Source organism: Heptranchias perlo, chromosome 31 (genome assembly GCF_035084215.1).
Source record: "Heptranchias perlo isolate sHepPer1 chromosome 31, sHepPer1.hap1, whole genome shotgun sequence".
Lineage (NCBI taxonomy): Eukaryota > Metazoa > Chordata > Chondrichthyes > Hexanchiformes > Hexanchidae > Heptranchias > Heptranchias perlo.
This window is the reverse complement of record NC_090355.1, coordinates 34,844,442-34,863,960: the sequence shown is the minus strand read 5'-3', so window position 1 is coordinate 34,863,960 and position 19,519 is coordinate 34,844,442. Positions and strand designations below refer to the sequence as shown.

General features: G+C 45.8%; 2 protein-coding genes across 6 annotated transcripts in view; one reads left to right on the top strand and one right to left on the bottom strand.

Annotated features, from left to right (window-relative positions):
* ptpa (protein phosphatase 2 phosphatase activator) overlaps positions 1 to 17,487 on the bottom strand; it is a 56,346-nt gene extending 38,859 nt beyond the window's left edge. The window contains exons 1-4 of one of the 3 annotated variants that reach the window (XM_067969978.1): positions 17,402 to 17,487; positions 10,258 to 10,367; positions 7,045 to 7,131; positions 4,929 to 5,054 (exon numbers count right to left, since the gene is read on the bottom strand). In XM_067969978.1, coding sequence (XP_067826079.1) covers positions 4,929 to 5,054; positions 7,045 to 7,131; positions 10,258 to 10,367; positions 17,402 to 17,423 — 345 coding nt within the window. In that variant the 5' untranslated portion in view covers positions 17,424 to 17,487. Of the gene's footprint in view, positions 1 to 4,928; positions 5,055 to 7,044; positions 7,132 to 10,257; positions 10,368 to 10,909; positions 10,933 to 15,267; positions 15,396 to 17,401 lie in introns of those variants that run through there. The other 2 variants (XM_067969980.1, XM_067969979.1) reach the window with 2 other exon arrangements.
* A 527-nt stretch (positions 17,488 to 18,014) lies between these two features.
* Positions 18,015 to 19,519, top strand: part of crata (carnitine O-acetyltransferase a) — a 42,778-nt gene continuing 41,273 nt past the window's right edge. The window contains exon 1 of one of the 3 annotated variants that reach the window (XM_067969977.1): positions 18,015 to 18,124. In XM_067969977.1, coding sequence (XP_067826078.1) covers positions 18,098 to 18,124 — 27 coding nt within the window. In that variant the 5' untranslated portion in view covers positions 18,015 to 18,097. The remainder of the gene's footprint in view (positions 18,125 to 19,519) is intronic. The other 2 variants (XM_067969976.1, XM_067969975.1) reach the window with 2 other exon arrangements.

Below are 19,519 nucleotides of genomic sequence, written 5' to 3'. Positions count from 1 at the left end.
AACCCAGGCTCCAATATTTCGCTGTAACTTTCTCCATCAACTTCAGCTCATTCAAGATTCTACTGCCCGTATCCTAACCCGCACCAACTTCCACTCACCCCTGCGCTCACTGACCTACGTTGGCTCATTTAAATTCTCATCCTCGTGTTCAAATCCCCCTCTCCGCCCCCCCCCCCCACCCCCCGCCATCTCTGTAACCTCCTCCAGCCCTACAACCCACCGAGAACCCTGCGCTCCTCCAATTCTGACCTCTTGTGCATCCCCAATTTCCTGTGCCCCATCATTGGCGGCCGTGCCTTCGGCCATCTAGGTCTTAAGCTCTGGAATTCTCCGTTACTGGTAAGCCTGAAGATTGGGAAAACTTTAAAAACCAGCAAAGGATGACGAAAAGAATAATGATGTGGAGATGCCGGTGATGGACTGGGGTTGACAATTGTAAACAATTTTACAACACCAAGTTATAGTCCAGCAATTTTATTTTAAATTCACAAGCTTTCGGAGGCTTCCTCCTTCGTCAGGTGAACGATGTGAAAATGAAGTGAAAAGAATAATGAAGAGGGAGAAAATAAATTATGAGAGTAAACTAGCAAGAAATATAAAAACGGACAGTAAAAGCTTCTACAAGTATATAAAAAGGAAGAGGGAGCTAAAGTAAACATTAGTCCCTCAGAGAATGAGACTGGGGAAATAATAATGGAAAACAAGGAAATGGCAGAGGAATTGAACAGATATTTTGGATCTTGTCTTCACAGTAGAAGACACTAATAACATACCAATAATAGTAGAAAATCAAGAGGCAAAGGGGAGGGAGGAACTAAAAACAATCACTATCACTAGAGAAAAAGTACTAGGTAAAGTAATGGGTCTAAAGGCTGACAAGTCCCCTGGACCTGATGGTTTGCATCCAAGGGTCTTAAAGGAGGTGGCTACAGAGATAGTGGATGCATTGGTTGTAATCTTCCAGAATTCACTCGATTCTGGAAAGGTCCCAGGGGATTGGAAAACCACAAATGAAACACCCCTATTCAAGAAGGGAGTGAGACAGAAAGCAGGTAACTATAGACCAGTTAGCCTAACATCGGTCTTTGGGAAAATGCTAGAATCCATTATTAGGGAAGTAGTAGCAGGACATTTGGAGACTCATAATACAATCAAGGAGAGTCAACATGGTTTTATGAAGGGGAAATCATGTCTGACAAATTTATTAGAGCTCTTTGAGGAAGGAACGGGCAGGGTGGATAAAGGGGAACCAATGGATGCAGTATATTTGGATTTCCAAAAGGCATTTGATAAGGTGCCACATAAAAGATTACTGCACAAGATAAGAGCTTATGGTGTTGGGGGTAATATACTGACATGGATAGAGGATTGGCTAACTAATTGAAAACAAAGAGTTGGGATAAAAGGGTCATTTTCAAAACAGCAATCTGTAACTAGTGGGGTGCCGCAGGGATCAGTGCTGGGGCTTCAACTACTTACAATATATATCAATGACTTGGATGAAGGAACAGAGTGTCTTGTGGCCAAATTTGCTGATGATACAAAGATAGGTGGAAAAGCAAGTTGCGATGAGGACACAAAGTGTCTGCAAAGGGATATTGACAGGTTAAGCGAATGGGCAAAAATTTGGCAGATGGAATATAATGTGGGAAAATGTGAAGTCATCCACTTTGGGAGGAAAAATAAAAAAGCAAAATATTATTTGAATGGAGAAATTCTACAAAATGCTGCGGTACAGAGGGATCTGGGTGCCCTCATACATGAAACACAAAAAGTCAACATACAGGTGCAGCGGGTAATCTGGAAGGCAAAGGGAATATTGGCCTTTATTTCTAGGGGGATGGAGAGTAAAAGCAGGAAGTCATGCAACAACTGTACAGGGTGCTGGTGAGATCACACCTGGAGTACTGCATACAGTTCTGGTGTCCTTATTTAAGGAAGGACATACTTGCATTGGAGGCAGTTCAGAGAAGGTTCACTAGGTTGATTCCGGGTATGGAAGGGTTGTCTTATGAGGAAAGATTGAACAGGTTGGGTCTATACTCATTGGAGTTTAGAAGAATCAGAGGAGATCTTATTGAAACATACAAGATTCTGAGGGGACTCGATAGGGTAGATGCTGAGAGGATGTTACCCCTCATGGGGGAATCTAAAACTAGGGGGCATAGTCTCAGAATAAGGGGTCGCCTGTTTAAGACGGAAATGAGGAGGAATTTCTTCTCCCAGAGGGTCGTGAATCTTTGGAATTCTTTACCCCAAAAAGCTGTGGAGGCTGAGTCATTGAATACATTCAAGGCTGAGTTAGACAAATTTTTAATCAGCAAGGGAGTCAAAGGATATGGGGAAAGAGCGGGAAAGTGCAGTTGAGGTAAAAATCAGATCAGCCATGATCTCACTGAATGGCGGAGCAGGCTCGAGGGGCCGAATGGCCTACTCCTACTCCTATCTCTTATGATCTTTTGGTCTATTCCCTCCCTAAACCTCTCCGCCTCTCTCTCCTCCTTTAAAATCCTCCCACTTTGACCAAGCTTTTGTTCACCTGTCAGTGTCTGATAATTGCTCCTGTGAAGTGCCTTGGGATGTTTTACTACGTTAATGGCGCTATATAAATGCGAGTTGTTATTTAATCCGATACATGAGATCAATGAGAAGTTTTAAAAGGTGCAGCTCACACACAGCGCCGGTTCGCAAGTCTGAAAACCAGGATCTTTCAAAGGACTGGGTGGTGCACTCGGTTACAGCACCCTGTCTCCAGCTCTGGTACTTGACTTGCTGTGCTGCCCACGCTGATAGGGTGAATGTCTCCTGACATGTGTGTGGCTCTGACATAAGAACATAAGAAATAGGAGCAGGAGTAGGCCAATCGGCCCCTCGAGCCTGCTCCGCCATTCAATAAGATCATGGCTGATCTGATCCTAACCTCAAATCTAAATTCATGTCCAATTTCCTGCCCGTTCCCTGTAACCCCTAATTCCCTTTACTTCTAGGAAACTGTCTATTTCTGTTTTAAATTTATTTAATGATGTAGTTTCCACAGCTTCCTGGGGCAACAAATTCCACAGACCCACCATCCTCTGAGAGAAGAAGTTTCTCCTCATCTCAGTTTTGAAAGAGCAGCCCCTTATTTTAAGATTATGCCCCCTAATTCTAATTTCACCCATCCTTGGGAACATCCTTACCGCATCCACCCGATCAAGCCCCTTCACAATCTTATATGTTTCAATAAGATCGCCTCTCATTCTTCTGAACTCCAATGAGTAGAGTCCCAATCTACTCAACCTCTCCTCATATGTCCGCCCCCTCATCCCCGGGATTAACCGAGTGAACCTTCTTTGTACTGCCTCGAGAACAAGTATGTCTTTTCTTAAGTATGGACACCAAAACTGCATGCTGTATTCCAGGTGCGGTCTCACCAATACCTTATATAACTGCAGCAATACCTCCCTGTTTTTATATTCTATCCCCCTAAAAATAAACATGCTGTTTATTTTGTGGACCTTCGCCAATGGATGTGACTGCCTGTAGTCCAAGGTCACCTGCATTCTGTGAACCTGCAGTGGTGTTCCCAACGCCGCCATCTGGCCCACCTCTGGTATCGGGGAAGGCTCTGCACCAACAGCAACGGGAACCAGCAATCAAATGTCAGCCGCGACAGCAAACCCCACTGGCACTCTGTCTCCCACTTCGTGAGGAGGTTTTGCCCACCCACGCCTCCTTTATATTGTAGCACTGCGTCCAGGGGCAATGTGACGCACAGCTGTGATCAGGATTCACCGTAATGGAATCGCAGTCACAAAACTCGCACGCCAGGGGGCAGCACTATGCCCTCCAGATTAGTTCGGCACCACGAGACAGCATCACCCCCGGGGATCGTGTGCCGCACAGGACAGCGCCCCCCAAGGAGCTGCACGTTCTGGATCAATTTCTAACAATCCTTCATGTTATGTCCCGTCCATTTTGGAGAAGGTTTCAGCCCTCTCTGCCACACCCAAGTCTCCATTCTTCACAGGCTATTTGACAATAGGGGGCACCACTGCTGAACCCCACCCTCTACTCACCTGACACCCAGACACAGACACTGTCCTTCTGGAGCCGGGGAGTGGGGAACCTGCCTCCCCCTCTCCCCGGCTCAGACTCAGCACAGACTGGGGACTGGACCTGGTCAGTGTGGCTCAGGTACATTGTCTTTGCCAGTGAGACATAGTGGGGGAGACAGCTATCACTGGGGGAACCTGACGTGGGGGAGGGGGAGGGGGAGGAGTTACATAGCGGGGAGAAGCCAAATTAACAGAAATATAGGGAGGGTCAACGTCCAAAGACTCTGAGGGAACGACTATCTCTATACTGATATTGAACAAACAACGAACACAAGATGGATTCAATCCTTGGTCGTCCACCCAGAAAATAACCCCCCACAGTATCCAACTGTTTCTTGAACTACACTGCATGGTTTCTGCACCTACCCACTATCCAATCCAAGTGTTCATCAATCTTTACACAAAGAACTTCCTGAAATCAGTCCTAAATTTGCTTACCGCCAGTCTGAACGTGACAAAAATAGGAACATAGGAACAGAAGGAGGCCATTCAGCCCCTCAAGCCTGTTCCGCCATTCAGTTAGATCATGACTGATCTGTATCTTGACTCCATCTACCGTCCTTGATTCCATATCCCTTAACACCCTTGACTAACAAAAATTGAAATTTTCTATTGACCCCCAGCCTCAACAGCTTTTTGGGGGAGAGAATTCCAGATTTCCACTCCCCTTTGTGTGAAGAAGTGCTTCCTGACATCACCTCCCACCACCAAAATTAGAATTGACCATTACTTTTAAAAGGGAATTAGAATTGTTGAGAGTTCGCTTTTAAAAAAGCATTAATGGTGAGACACTCTCTTTAAATCTATTGCCTATAAGTAACTGCACAGTACCTTCTCGAGCTTGCCGTACCAAGTGCGGTACGCCTTGTTACCAAATCGGGACGGCTGATCGACCGGCGGAGTCTCGTCAATCCACCTGTCCAATGTGTTCAAGAGCACAATCAGCTTCTCCACCGGCTGCAAATGAAAATAATCAAGGCATCAGTACCCAACCCTGCACGCTGTACAAATAGAGGGAAAGAAGGAACTTCTGTTTTTATAGCATCTTTCACGACCTCAGGGCCTCCCAAACCGCTTTACAGCCAATGAAGTACTTTTGAAGTGTAGTCACTGTTGTGAGGTAGGAATTTGCACACAGCAAGGTCCCACAAACAACAATGTGATAATGACCAGATCATCTCTTTTAGTGATGTTGGTTGAGGGATGAATATTGGCCCCAGGGATCTTTTACCTCCACCTAAGAGGACAGGCTCAGTTTAACTTCTCAATCAAAAGACGCAGTTTGCGTGTTGGAGACTGGTGGTTTATACAGAATAAAGTTCATTCAGTACTTCTTGTACACGAGGCACATTCAGATGACTAGTCACACACACACAAACATGGGTGCGCACGCGCACACACACTCCTCAGTGCTACACACCTTTAAGAAGGGTCCCAGAGGGATTGAGTGGTCTTATTCTGGACAGTTTTGAATGTGTGGAGTGGGTTGGTCAGGCCAGTGGGGTCTCCTGGTCGTAACCAGCTCTCATTCACTGGAAAGGCAATGGGAAGAGGGGAATCAGCCACCCAAGCAAACCAAACGCATGTCTGAGAAAAGCAGAGCTGCACTCAATCTCTCACAATGAATAGGCCGACAGGACGACAGGACGAAAGGACGAAAGGACAATTGCTACAAGAACACAACCTCCACAATCGTTATGTCTACGATACGTCCAGTGATTCTGGAGTGGGGGAGGAGTCTCAGAGGCAACTACCTGTATAAACCGGTTAATCGCCCCTGAGTCAGAAGGTTGTGAGTTCGAGTCCCACTCCAGAGAATTGAGCCCATAATCCAGGCTGACACTTCACTGCAGTACTGAGGGAGCACTACACTGTCGGAGGTGCCGCCTTTCGGATGAGACGTTAAACCGAAGCCCCGTCTGCCCTCTCAGGTGGATCCAAAAGAACCCCATGGCACTATTTCAAAGTGCCCTGGCCAATATTTATCCCTCAACCAACATCACTAAAAAACAGACCATCTGCTTGTGTACATAACAACGGTGACTACACTTCAAAAAGTACTTCATTGGCTGTAAAGTGCTTTGGGACGTCCTGAGATCGCGAAAGGTGATATGAAAGAAAGAACTTGCATTTATATATGTATAAGTTACCTGATTTTAAGTCTCAGGCTGCTTGCGACCACCTTGTTTACCCGAGATGATGCTACAGGACATTAAGAGTTTCAATACACACTGCCAATACAATGTGGTGGAATACTGGTTTGTGTCTGCAATTCACTAAATATTGAACTGCTGATCTCAACAGTGCTGTGGGGAGACCCAGGAGGGAGAGGGGGGGGGGGAAAGAGGTCATGCCACACTCCCCACTCCGCTCTTACGTGCCTGCAAGGTAATGAGTGGCACTGATGGAGGAGCTGAAAGAGGAAAGTGTCCTCTCAGCCAAGTGGGAATTTCCTTCAAATGATAAAAGATCAGATGATGCAAAGTAATATCTCACACCAGCTCTTAACAGCCACTTAGCCCCTTGCATTCCATGTCTCAGCTAATCTAACACTCAAAACAAGAGTGTTTTAACTGGAGTAGGGATAGGTGCCAAAAGACATCCCTAGTGCCTTCAGCTGTCTAGGCCCCAAGCTCTGGAATTCCCTCCTTAAACCTCTTTACCTCTCTCCTCCTTGAAACTTAACTCTTTGACCAAGCTTTTTGGTTCATCTATCCTAATATCTCCTTTTCAAATTGTGTCTGATAACGCTCAATGAAGCACCTTGGGACGTTTTACTACGTTAAAGAGCTATATAAATGCAAGTTGTTGTTGTAGTTCATCAAAACCCTTCCACCACAGCCCTCCGCATTATGCCCCAGTGTGGAACATGCGGAAATATTCTATTATATAGAGAGTGGACTACAACAGTAGAATCCCAGCCTGCGTATTGTTGTGACTTTCCTACCCCTGAGGTTTGGTAGTCGCATGTAAGCTTTTTCCCTTTCACGCCCTCGTTTAGTGTCAGAACAAACCCAACGTAGTCAGCGTAGGCCTGGAGCGAGAGAAACAGAGATTGGTTAATTACAGAACGGACCAAAGTTTTGAGTAAACTCAGATTTGAACTCATATCCTTTTTTTCTAAATAAATAAGTGAAAATAAAATCTTTCCTCCCTCTGATGGAATATTCTCCAGTTGCCTGGATGAGTGCAGCTGCAATAACACTCAAGAAACTAAGGAATCCTACAACACCAGGTTATAGTCCAACAGTTTTATTTGAAAATCACAAGCTTTTGGAGGCTTTCTCCTTCGTCAGCCTCCGAAAGCTTGTGATTTTCAAATGAAACTGTTGGACTATAACCTGGTGTTGTAAGATTCCTTACATTTGTACACCCCAGTCCATCACCGGCATCTCCACATCATCACTCAAGAAACTTGACACCATCCAGGACAAAGCAGCCCGCTCGCTCGGCAGCCCATCCACTCCCTCTACCACGAGCGCACAGTGGCTGCAGTGTGTACTATCTACAGGATGCACTGCAGCAACTCACCAAGGCTTCTTCGACAGCAGCTCCCAAACCCACGACCTCCACCACCTAGAAGGACAAGGGCAGCAGGAGCATGGGAACACCATCACCTCCAAGTCACACATCACCCCGACTTGGACAAATATCGGCCGTTCCTTAATTGTCGCTGAGTCAAAATCTTGGAATTCTCGACCCAACAGCATTGTGGGAGCACCTTCACCACACGGACTGCAGCGGTTCAAGAAGGCAGCTCACCACCACCTTGTCAAGGGGCAACTTGGGATGGGCAATAAATGCTGGCCTTGCCAGCGATGCCTACATCCCAAGAATGAATTAAAAAACACAAATCTAAAATTCTTTGAAAAACAGCAGTATTGCAGTATAACCTTAAAATGAGAGCTCGGCCTTTCAGGGGTGATGTCAGGAAGCACTTCTTCACACAAAGGGGAGTGGAAATCTGGAACATTCTCCCCCAAAATCCTGATGAGACTGGGGGGCAATTGAAAATTTCAAAACTGAGATTGATAGATTTTTGTTGGGTAAGGGCATTAAGGGTTACGGAACCAAGGTGGGCAGATGGAGTTAAGATACAGATCTGCCATGATCTAACTGAATGGTAGAACAGGCTTGAGGGGTTGAATGGCCTCCTCCTGTTCCTACTTCCTGTGTTCCTATTCAGTACCACTAACCAGCCACTGGATGGCAGGAACACCCTTTGCATGAAACAGCGCATTTGACACAAGAATCCAACATTCTCTTGTCACAGAAACAGAAATCGGCTGCACCTGGGGTCACAAATGAATTCGAAGGACTGTACAACAGGAATCATCTTTACATTTCACTTGTGATATTCCACTAAATAAATTGAGAGTGGATGAATACAAGCCGACTCCACGTTATCATAGAATCTTACAGTACAGAAGGCGGCCATTCAGCCTATCGTGCCTGTGCCAGCTCTTTGAAAGAACTATCCAATTAGACCCACTTCCCTGCAGTTTTCCCAGAGCCTTGTAAATTTCTCCTTTTCAAGTGTATGTAAATATATATATATACCTATATAAATATAAAAGACATCAACTTTGGAACATGTTAGGCAGGGTTCCCTTGGTAAAAGCAGTGTGTACCTGAGCCATACAGACCAGGAGGTTACAGCTTTGATACCAGATTAGGATTGCCCTGGAGTCTCCAGGAATTGAAGAAAATCTCCTGGACACTCCTGTGAGCAAACCGAGAAAAAGCTTCATAGGGGCGCTAAAAAATGTGTTTTATTTTTCTTTGAACATTTTCATTCATTAGATGAAAATACTGGAGATGGAGGGGGATAAAGGCTGTTTGACTGGGCGAAGCAGTGGAGGATGTGAGGTCATGTGTTGAAATCTCCAGGAATACATCCAACCTGTGTTGGCAACCCCTGTACCGGATCTGTGCTGAGTCAGCTATCTCAACATGGACCCTACAGCCCCGATTTTAACTTGAGGCTGGAGTGAGGTGTGGGTGGGGTGAGTCCGGAGTGAGGTGTGGGTGGGGTGAGTCCGGAGTGAGGTGTGGGTGGGGTGAGTCCGGCTCTTTAAAAGAGCTATCCAATTAGTCCCACTCCCCCCGCTCTTTCAACATAGCCCTGTGATTTTTTTTCCTTTTCAAATATTTATCCAGCTCCCTTTTGAAAGTTATTACTGAATTTGCTTCCAACACCCTTTCAGGCAGTGAATTCCAGATCATAACATTCTCCCATCTGATTTTTTTTAACCTCTTCTGAATGGCTTACTGGGTAAATGGGCCTTCTGGTATAACACTGAGTCACAGAATCCATAGAATGATACAGCACAGAACGAGGCTATTCAGCCTACCGTGCCTGTGCCAGCTCTTCATCTCCCCTCTGGTTCTTTTGCCAATCACCTTAAATCTGCGTCCTCTGGTTACCGACCCTCCCGCCACTGGAAACAGTTTCTCCTTATTTACACTATCAAAACCCCTCATAATTTTGAACACCTCTATTAAAGCTCCCCTTAACCTTCTCTGCTCTAAGGAGATTATTACGACATTATTCCCCAAGACGCAAAGGGAGTCCCACACCAATGTCGCAGGAATATACAGGACGTCCCAAAGCGCTTTACAGGTGATGAATAGTTTTGAAGTGTAGTCACTGTTGTGACGTAGGAAATGTGACAGCTATTTTGCGCACAGCAATGTTCCACAAACAGCAATGGGATAATGACCAGATAATCTGTTTTTTAGTGATGTCGGCTGAGGGATAAATATTGGCCAGGACACCGGGGAGAACTCCTCTGCTCTTCTTCGGATAAAGTCGTGGGATCTTTTACATCCATCTGAGAGGGCAGACGGGGCCTCGGTTTAACGTCTCACCCTGAATTGTGTGCTCAAGTCCTTGGAGTGGGTCTTGAACCCACAACCTTCTGACTCAGGTAAGAGTGCTACCAACTAAGACATGGCTGACACAGCTAGGAAAGGTGCCCCTGTAATCAAAATCAAGAAACCAGTCAGTGGCTGGGCGAGAAGAGAGAACGTTTCATTTTTTTTGAAGTGTAATTAATAATCTGAAACTCAAATCCAACAGCAAAGGTTGGTCGTACAAGCTGCTCACACCAGGCCCTGGCAAATCCCACACACTGTGTACACCCACATAATCCAGTACCTGAGAACGCTTCCACTTCCCCATATCTGGGAACATGTTAATCTCTTTCTTTGGTACGATGAAGGTGTGACTGGCGAACGAGATCCGCATCTCATCTTCGGGGGAAGAGCCTGCACACAAAAGCGTTAAAAGAAAGACTTGCATTTACATAGCGCATATCGCGATCTCAGGACATTTCAAAACGCTCAACAGCCAATTAATTAATTTTGAAGTGTAGTCACTGTTGTAATGTAGGAAACGCAACAGCCAATTTGCGCACAGCAAAGTCCCACAAACAGCAATGTGATGATAACCAGATAATCTGTTTTAGTGATGTTGGTTGAGGGATAAATATTGACCCAGGACACAGGGGAGAACTCCCCCGCTCTTCTTCGAAATAGTGGCCGTCAGATCTTTTACATCCACCTGAGGGGGCAGACGGGGCCTCGGTTTAACGTCTCATCCGAAAGACTGCATCTCCGACAGTGACGCACTCCCTCAGTACTGCACTGGGAGTGTCGGCCTGGATTATGTGCTCAAGTCTCTGGAGTGGAGACTCAAGCCCACGACCTTCTGACTCAGAGGCGAGAGCCACAGCTGACAGCAGGGGACCTACATCAGGGACGCTGTCAGAGAGGAAATTAAAAAAACATAATTTTGAATAAAACCATACCCATTTTTTTTCGCTTGCTGGATGATCGAACAAATGGACCTCTTGCAGACAAGGAGCTGGTTGGAGTACAGAAGAGCCCCCGGGAGAGAAAACAAAGCAGGAACTCGGAGAAAACAACTAAATAATGAAGGATAAGTGCACAAGTTGCTTTCGTTTATCAGCGCAGCCAGGTCAAGCAACTTGCCTCCAGGTTAGAAGGCGAGTGGGATTTGAGAGCTCAACACAGACAGCAACATGTGGGGGTGGGGGCAGTGAATATAGAATTATTTAGAGTCCGGGACACCAAGCAATCCACCCCATGCGACGATAGCTGTCGACCCACCTCAGCAGTGGGGGAAACAGAGACCCATTTAAACAAAGGGCAGCAGCTACTGTATCAGTGACAGATGGCTCCCATTAAAAATGTAACAGCAACATCCCATTCAGTCCTTTCAGTCGGCAGAAGCAGTTTCCACATAACAATATGGATTATAGAATTGGCGCCTGCAACATGACACGCAACTGGTGCAATGGGGTCGCGGAGGTTTATCGGAGCAAACTCTCGGAGTCGAATCAAGCCAGGCTAACTTTTTTCAGTCAGGTAGGTGCGAGCCTAGCCAATGAGTGCCGGCAGGCTACTGAACAGTGGCCTCACCTGGCACCCACTAACCTGCAATTTCCAGGAGGATTGTTTTTTTTTAAAATTCATTCTCAGGATGTGGACGTCGCTGGCAAGGCCGGCATTTATTGCCCATTCCTCGTTGCCCTGAGAAGGTGGTGCTCGGCAGCGGCAGAGGGCAGTTAAGAGTCAACCACATTGGTGTGGGACTGGAGTCACATATAGGCCAGACCGGGTAAGGACAGCGCTAAAGGACATTAGTGAATCAGTTGGTTTATACGATATTCCGACAGCTTCATGGTCACTTTTACTGATCCCAGATTTTATCACCAGATTTTCTAACCTGAATTCAGATTCTCAAACTGCCCAGGGATAGAACTCACCTTCACTGGATTATTAGTCCAGTAACAGAAGTAAAGGGAATTAGGGGTTACGGGGAGCGGGCAGGAAATTGGACATGAATTTAGATTTGAGGTTAGGATCAGATCAGCCATGATCTTATTGAATGGCAGAGCAGGCTCAAGGGGCCGATTGGCCTACTCCTGCTCCTATTTCTTATGTTCTTATGTTAACATAACCACTACACTACCGTATCCTGTAATTAGTGGGATAGCAATCAGGAGCAGCAATCCTGACTGGTTTTTCCCCCTTCACCTATAGTCTAGAGGCACTGACGGCAATTGTAGCAACCCCACTGCTGCCCCAACACAGAACAGCGATAAAATCTGGAACTTTCCTGCTCTTTGGCTCAGTGCTACACCAGAAGGTCCATTAACCCAATACGCCATTGGGAAGAGAGGTTTGAAAAAAATCAGATGGGAGAATGTTGTGATCTGGAATGCGCTGCCTGAAAAGGCGGTGGAAGCAGATTCAATAGTGACCTTCAAAAGGGAATTGGATAAATACTTGAAAAGGAAAAAATTGCAGGATCGTGAAGAAAGAGCAGGGGAATGGGACTAATTGGATAGCTCTTTCAAAAAGCCAGCACACACACAGTGGGCCGAATGGCCTCTTTCTGTGCTGTATGATTCTACAGGAGAATCACTGCAGAGGCAGACACGGAGCAGTACAATCAGGGTTGCATCACGCTGAGTCGGCAGAGAGATTCTGCACCAGCCCTGCCAGGATATGCTGCTGAATCCAGATAGAGCGCTGCTTTGAGAACGATCGCTTTGAGTTAACAGAGGCACAAGTGCAAATTAGATAGATTTCTTTCGTGGAATCATACAGTACAGGAGGTCATTCGGCCCATCGTGACGGCTCTTTTGAAAGAGCTATCCAATTAGTCCCACTCCACCCTGTTCTTTCCCCATTGTCCAGCTACTTTTTCCCCATCAATTATTTATCCAATTTCCTTTTGAAAGTTATTATTGATTCTACTTCCACCACCCTTTCAGGCAGCGCATTCCAGATCAGAACAACTCGCTGTGTAAAAAAAAATTCTCCTCATCTCCCCTCTGGTTCTTTTGCCAATTATCTTAAATCTGCGTCCTCTGGTTACCGACCCTCCTGCCAGTGGAAACAGTTTCTCCCTATTTACTCTATCAAAACCCTTCATAACTTTGAATGAAATTTCAGAAAATAACATTTTGGGATACAGTATATTAGAGCAGAGAAGGTTGCGAGGAGATTTGATAGAGGTGTTCAAAATCATGAAGGGTCTAGAGTAGATAGAGAGAAACTGTTCCCATTGGCGGAAGGGTCAAGAACCACAGGACATAGATTTAAGGTGATTGGCAAAGGAACCAAGCACAACATGAGGAAAAACCTTTCTACACAGCGAGTGGTTGTGATCTGGAATGCACTGCCTGAGGGGGTGGTGGAGGCAGATTCAATCGTGGCTTTCAAAAGGGAACTGGATAAGTACTTGAAGGGAAAAAAATCTGCAGGGCTAAGGGGAAAGGGCGGGGGAGTGGGACTACCTGGATTGTTCTTGCAGAGAGCCGGCACGGGCTCGACGGGCCAAATGGCCTTCTTCTGTGCTGTAACCATCCTGTGATTCTAATTTGAGACAAGACATGTGGTAAGAGTAAGATCCTCGAGAGCAACAGGTGACTTTGGACCTCTGGTTCGCAAAGCTCTCCACCACTGGGAGTTTTCCTCACCTCATGTCTGTTGTAGACGCATTGATGGAAATTGATTGTTATGATTAAGTCAACAACTCCATTATCGATGTATCATGCGACTACTGGGATGGTAAAAGGCAAACTAGGTGGACCTTGGTCTTTTATCGTCTAGCAATTCCAATGTTCCTACAAGAAAATCTAAGCAAACAACAGGTACAAAATACAGGTGGGGCAGGCGTTGCCTTGTGTCACAGGCCAGTTGAGTTTCCAATACTGTCTGTGTTTAAAGCTACATTTCGTAACATTTGAGGGGGCTGGAGGGGAAGAAAGACTTGCATTTATATAGCACCTTTCACGACCTCAGGACGTCCCAAAGCTCTTTACAGCCAATGAAATACTTTTTGAAGCGTTGTCACTGTTGTAATGTAGGAAACGCGGCAGCCAATTTGCGCACAGCAAGATCCCACCAACAGCAATGAGATAAATGACCACATAATCTGTTTTAGGTGTTGGTTGAGGGATATATATTGGCCGGGACACCGGGACTCCCCTGCTCTTCTTCGATTAGTGGCCGTGGCATCTTTTACGTCCACCTGAGAGGGCAGATGTCTTGGTTTAACGTCTCATCCGGAAGACGACACCTCCGACAGTGCAGCACTCCCTCAGTACCGCAGTGGGAGTGTCAGCCTAGATTTTGTGCTCAAGTCTCTGGAGTGGGACTCGAACCTTCTGACTCAGAGGCGAGAGTGCTACCCACTACGCCACGGCTGACACCTAAAAACAAGGAAGGGCATCATCAAACTTTCAGCACAATAACGGCGAGGATGGGATTTGAACCCATCCGTGCAAAACACAATGGATTAGCAGTCCATCGCCTGACCTCTCAACACCTCATTGTGCACTAACTACACGAATGCTCTGGCTGTCTAAACCCAACATGATACACACCTCTGATATAAAAATCCCAAAACAAGAGTAAAAGCCCGGGGTACAGTGCTAACTGTTTCAGGAATGTGCAGTCTTATTCACCACCCCCTTCTCCTTCAGTGTATTAATGATATAACAGTCACATGGAGGCTGATTTGCCTGGTATCAGTTATGAAAGTGCAGTGATGTGTATAACATGCAAGTCAGCATTACAACAGTGACTACATTTCTGAAGTTCTTCATTAGCTGTAAAGCGCTTTGGGACTTCCGGAGGTTGTGAAAGGCACTCTGTAAATGCACATTCTTTCTTTGCATCCAGGACAACACAGTAAATGGAAGCCTGGAAAACTTGAAGCAGTGTCGAAAAATCACACTTGCACTCCTCAGTTTTGACACTTGACGTCTGTGTGCCTCTGTACAGCAGGGTTTCCTGTTTTCAACACAGTATTGGGTATCTAAGACAAGGTTTGTGAGGATAAGACATAAAAATTCAGGCTTTTCAGCGTCAAAAGGAGGTGAATGAGAGGGGGGGCCTTGGAAATGTACTAAAAAGAAAGAAAGACTTGTATTTATACAGTGTCTTGCAGGACCCAGGATGTCCCAAAACGTTTAACAACCAATAAAGTACTTTTGAAGTGTAGTCACTCTTGTAATGTAGGAAACGCAGCAGCAAATTCGGTCACAGCAAGGTCCCACAAACAGCAATGAGATAAATGACCAGATGGTCTGTTTTTTTTAAAAAGTGATGTTGAGGGATAAATATTGACCCAGTACACCGGGGAGAACTCCCCTGCTTTTCTTCGAATAGTGCCATGGGATCTTTTACGTCCACCTGAGAGGGCAGTCGGGGCCTCGGTTTAACGTCTCATCCGAAAGACAGCACCTCCGACAGTGCAGCGTTCCCTAAGTGGAATGGGAAAGGTTAACCTGGAGCACCATTTCAAGTCAAACGATGGCTGTAGGATAAGGGGAGATAAGTCCAAGCTGGTGAAAGGCAAGCTCGGGCTTGATGCCAGGAACACAATTTCATGCAATGCGTAATCAGTACCTGGAATGGTCCCTGGGTAGGAATCATTCAAGAGGCAGGCAGATGCTGTGCTGGGGGTGGACTGTAGGGTTCAATGGAAGGATGAGCTAGATGGGCCTCCCATCTGTACTTTCTTGTGATCTGTACAGTTAGGTTTCCTGTTTTGAAACTGTATTGTGCAAGATTTTTTTTTAAATTACAATGCTTGCTTCACTGACTTATGTTAAAGTAAGGCTGCTCTGTGTCTGACTAAAAATCCAATTTTTTCCCTTGTGGCAAAGCCTCTTTGCAGCTAAGCCATTCAGCCCAAAAGGTCCCAAGCTTGTGCTGGCTTATCTGATCTCAGCCAAGGCAGCTACAATTGGCCAGTGTCGCCCTGGACTTGAGAAGAAAATCAACCAGCTTTGCTACTCCTGGTCATCAGACTGGCACCCTGCTGGGAATCAACAACAACTTGGATTTATATAGCACCTTTAACATAGTAAAACCTCCCAAGGCACTTCACAGGGGCGATTATCAAACAAAATTTGACACTCAGCCACATAAAGATATAGTAGGACAGGTGACCAAAAGTTTGGTCAAAGGGTAGTTTTAAGGAGCGTCTTAAAAGGAGAGAGAGGTAGAGAGGTTTAGGGAGGGAATTCCAGAGCTTAGGGCCCAGGCAGCTGAAGGCACGGCCGCCAATGGTGGAGCGACAAAAATTGTGGATGTGCAAGATGCCAGAATTGGAGGAGTGCAGAGATCTCGGAGGGTTGTAGGGCTGGAGGAGGTTACAGAGATAGGGAGGGGCGAGGCCATGGAGGGATTTGAAAACAAGGATGAGTATTTTAAAATCGAGGCGTTACGGGACCAGGAGCCAATGTAGTCAGTGGGCACAGGGGCGAAGACAGCACCTGGCTCCACTGCAATGCCCTCCACAGTTGAACAATCTGCTGACACTCAGCCTCTACGTTCACACCATTCGGGTGAGGTACCTCAAGGTATTGAAGGTTAAGGGGTGATTTGATTGAGGATTTTAGGATTTTGAAAGGAATTGATAGGGTAGAGAGAGAGGAACTTTTTCCACTGTGGGGGGGTGGTGGAGTCTAGGACAAGGTGACATAACCTTAAAATGGCATCAATGTGGGCAGATGGAGTTAGGATACAGATCGGCCCTGATCTAACTGAATGGCGGAACAGGCTCGAGGGGCTGAATGGCCTCCTCCTGTTCCTATACATTTGCTGCAATTAGACCTTCCTGCTAGTGGAGGCACAGCACTGCCACCAAAGGCAGGAGGGAGTAACAACCTCATTACAAGATTACATGGGCAGTTCCCATTATAAATGTAGAGGAATTTATAATAGGAAAAATAAGAACAGAGTGTATGACTTTAAAGTAAGGACTGAATTACATCTGCATGCCCCGTTTCAATTATCCCCACCCTCTGACCCCACTTCACCTTTAAACTGCACTTGGTCTTGACTTACCCCCTGTGCAATGCCACAGAAGATGGGCCAGTAAGTGCAGGAATTTCTGAAAAAACTGGTCAAAATATCAGACAAGTGGCATCCCTGATTTCAAGGACATCATCAGAACAACTCAATCACGGGGTGATTTAGAAATTCCTACGAGCACCTTGCATTCAACAATTTCTAAACTTACAAAAAGCTTATTTTTAATATTAATTATTAAATAATAATTCATTTTCAAGCAATAAGCAGAGTCTTAATGTGATCAAACCAAGGCCAGCCCAGATAAAATTATAAAGACACCAAATAAAACATTATAAATATTTAGACAAATATTTACAAGTGCACGTTGATCAAAAATAACTCACTGAATCCCCCCCAAGAATAAATAATAATGAAAACAAGACTGTTGCTCAGATACTAACCTGACTCACTGGAACCTGCCATATTTACAACCAGGTAACTCCCTCACAACGTGTGACCCGGAAATGCAAACCCCTCTCCCCGCCCTTCGATCTTCAACCCCCTCCCTCCTCCTTCACAACTAATTATTTTGGCCTCCTCCGAAAACTGCAAGCGATCATAACATCGTTGCACTTAAGAGTGGGCGAAACATTAATCGCGTTCTGATTTCGACATTAAGTCGATATCTACAATAACGGTGGGGACGTCAACAAAATAAAATCAAAGTCCTGTGTTCTCCATTTTTTGAGGGGCAAAAAGGTAATTTTGACGAGTTCACCCCCCCCCGCCCCGCCCCGCCCCATGGTTTTAAATAAGAATTTATTTTCTGTGAAAAGACGACTTTAATAGTCACCCTTTGTCAATCGTCGGCAAGTGTCAAATTTTAAAATGTTCGTTATACACAAAAATCGTTTTTTTTGCCCCGCACAAAAATGGCGACCCTCCGCGTTCGCCATTAACGGAAGTCCCGCCTATGCGCGTCGCTGATTGGGTTAAACTCGGCTGTTGATTCAAAAGTCAGGGCATGATTGGACAGTGGGGATGTCAGTCAACCTGTCGAGCCCGCCTTTGGATGATTTTAGATTCCAGTAGTGGAAGTTTGGGGCATTGACTCTGGGGCTGTCAGCAGGACTTTGCCCAGTTGGGTAACAGGCAAAATGTTGGCGATCTTAGGACGCGCCATGGTAAGTTGTAAACGTTTATGTCCTGTTTCTTTTCTCAGTTTAGCTACGGCCGTGGAAACATGTATCTGAGCCTCAGCTCTCAGGCTTTTGATGTGCTGATCCCCTGGGCACCCTGATGGCTAGTGTGGTACTGAGCCCTGCATGATATGACCAGGAAGGCCCTGGGTCCCTATCCCTGCTCTGTGCTGAGTTAGCTGATCTGGGCTGGGGCAGAGGTTAAGAGTGCTACAATTGGCCTCAGTGTCCCTGGGCTAGGAAGGGGGCTGAGGGCTGGGGGTGGGGGGAAGAGGAGAAAAAATCAGCCTGGATTCCCCCTCCTGATCGCTATCCATTGACCCCTGCTGGAGAGGATGCAGGTATGGATGGCGGTTGTGGACAGGATCAGACTAGACTGTGATGCCTCTCGTGGTTGAGCAGCCTGCTGACACTGTCTAGGTTCACACAGGAGAATGGCCACTTGGATGACGTATGGATTGGGAGTGGGTGCTGCCCAGAGGCCATGGAATCGTACAAAACTGCTGCAGTCGGTGTGCATTTCTTTGTCAGGTCGTTAAGTTTCTACCTGTTTTTTTTTTCAAGAGCCATCTCCCAATCTTTATGAACACACTCCTCCCCTTATCCTGATTTTTCAGAAATAAGACGTGTGAATTGGTGGGTTTTTGCTTAGGCACTCAGTCCCCACTCTTCTCGCCTCAATGCTGCATGTGGCCCTTGCTTCCAATAAAAAGCCAGCTTTACAGTCTTGACCTCAACTTGTTGGCCCCAAACTAGAAATTATGTTTCTATGGACATTGGCTTAAAACAAGATTGGAGTGAACCCTCGGAACTCCTCCCATAACCCATCCATGATTGAATATCCTCCAAACATTCATTGTCCAGATTTATAGATTAATGGGGGGGGGGTACCAGAAGGTGGTCAGCACTTGTGGAATCATACCCAGCAGAAGTTAGGACCCTGGGGATAGGGGCAAATCCAAAATAAGATCCAAGTTTAAGCTCCAAAACAACAGAAGACTTTTCACCTCATTGTAAAAGATCTAAGAATTTGACAGCCTCCACTCACTACATTTCAGATCGGGAAGCCAGCAGAATAGGACATGAACCTTTTCCCATCTCTGCCTTGTGCACCACTGGACATTAGTCCTGATTCATTAATATTGTGTCCAACAAGTTTTAATTTAGAACCTAGTGAGTGTATTGTCAGTCAGTTTGATGTTCAGATCAATTCTCATTTTTAAAAAAGCAAAGAACAAATCCTGCATTCATTAGTAGATCTGACTGCGGCTTTATTTGGTTACAAGGGTTAGGTTACAAAGGACGTGATACATAGGACCGCTCCACCCCACCCCCCCCCAGAACAGGTGCTTAATGCATTGATATTTTTAAAATAAATAT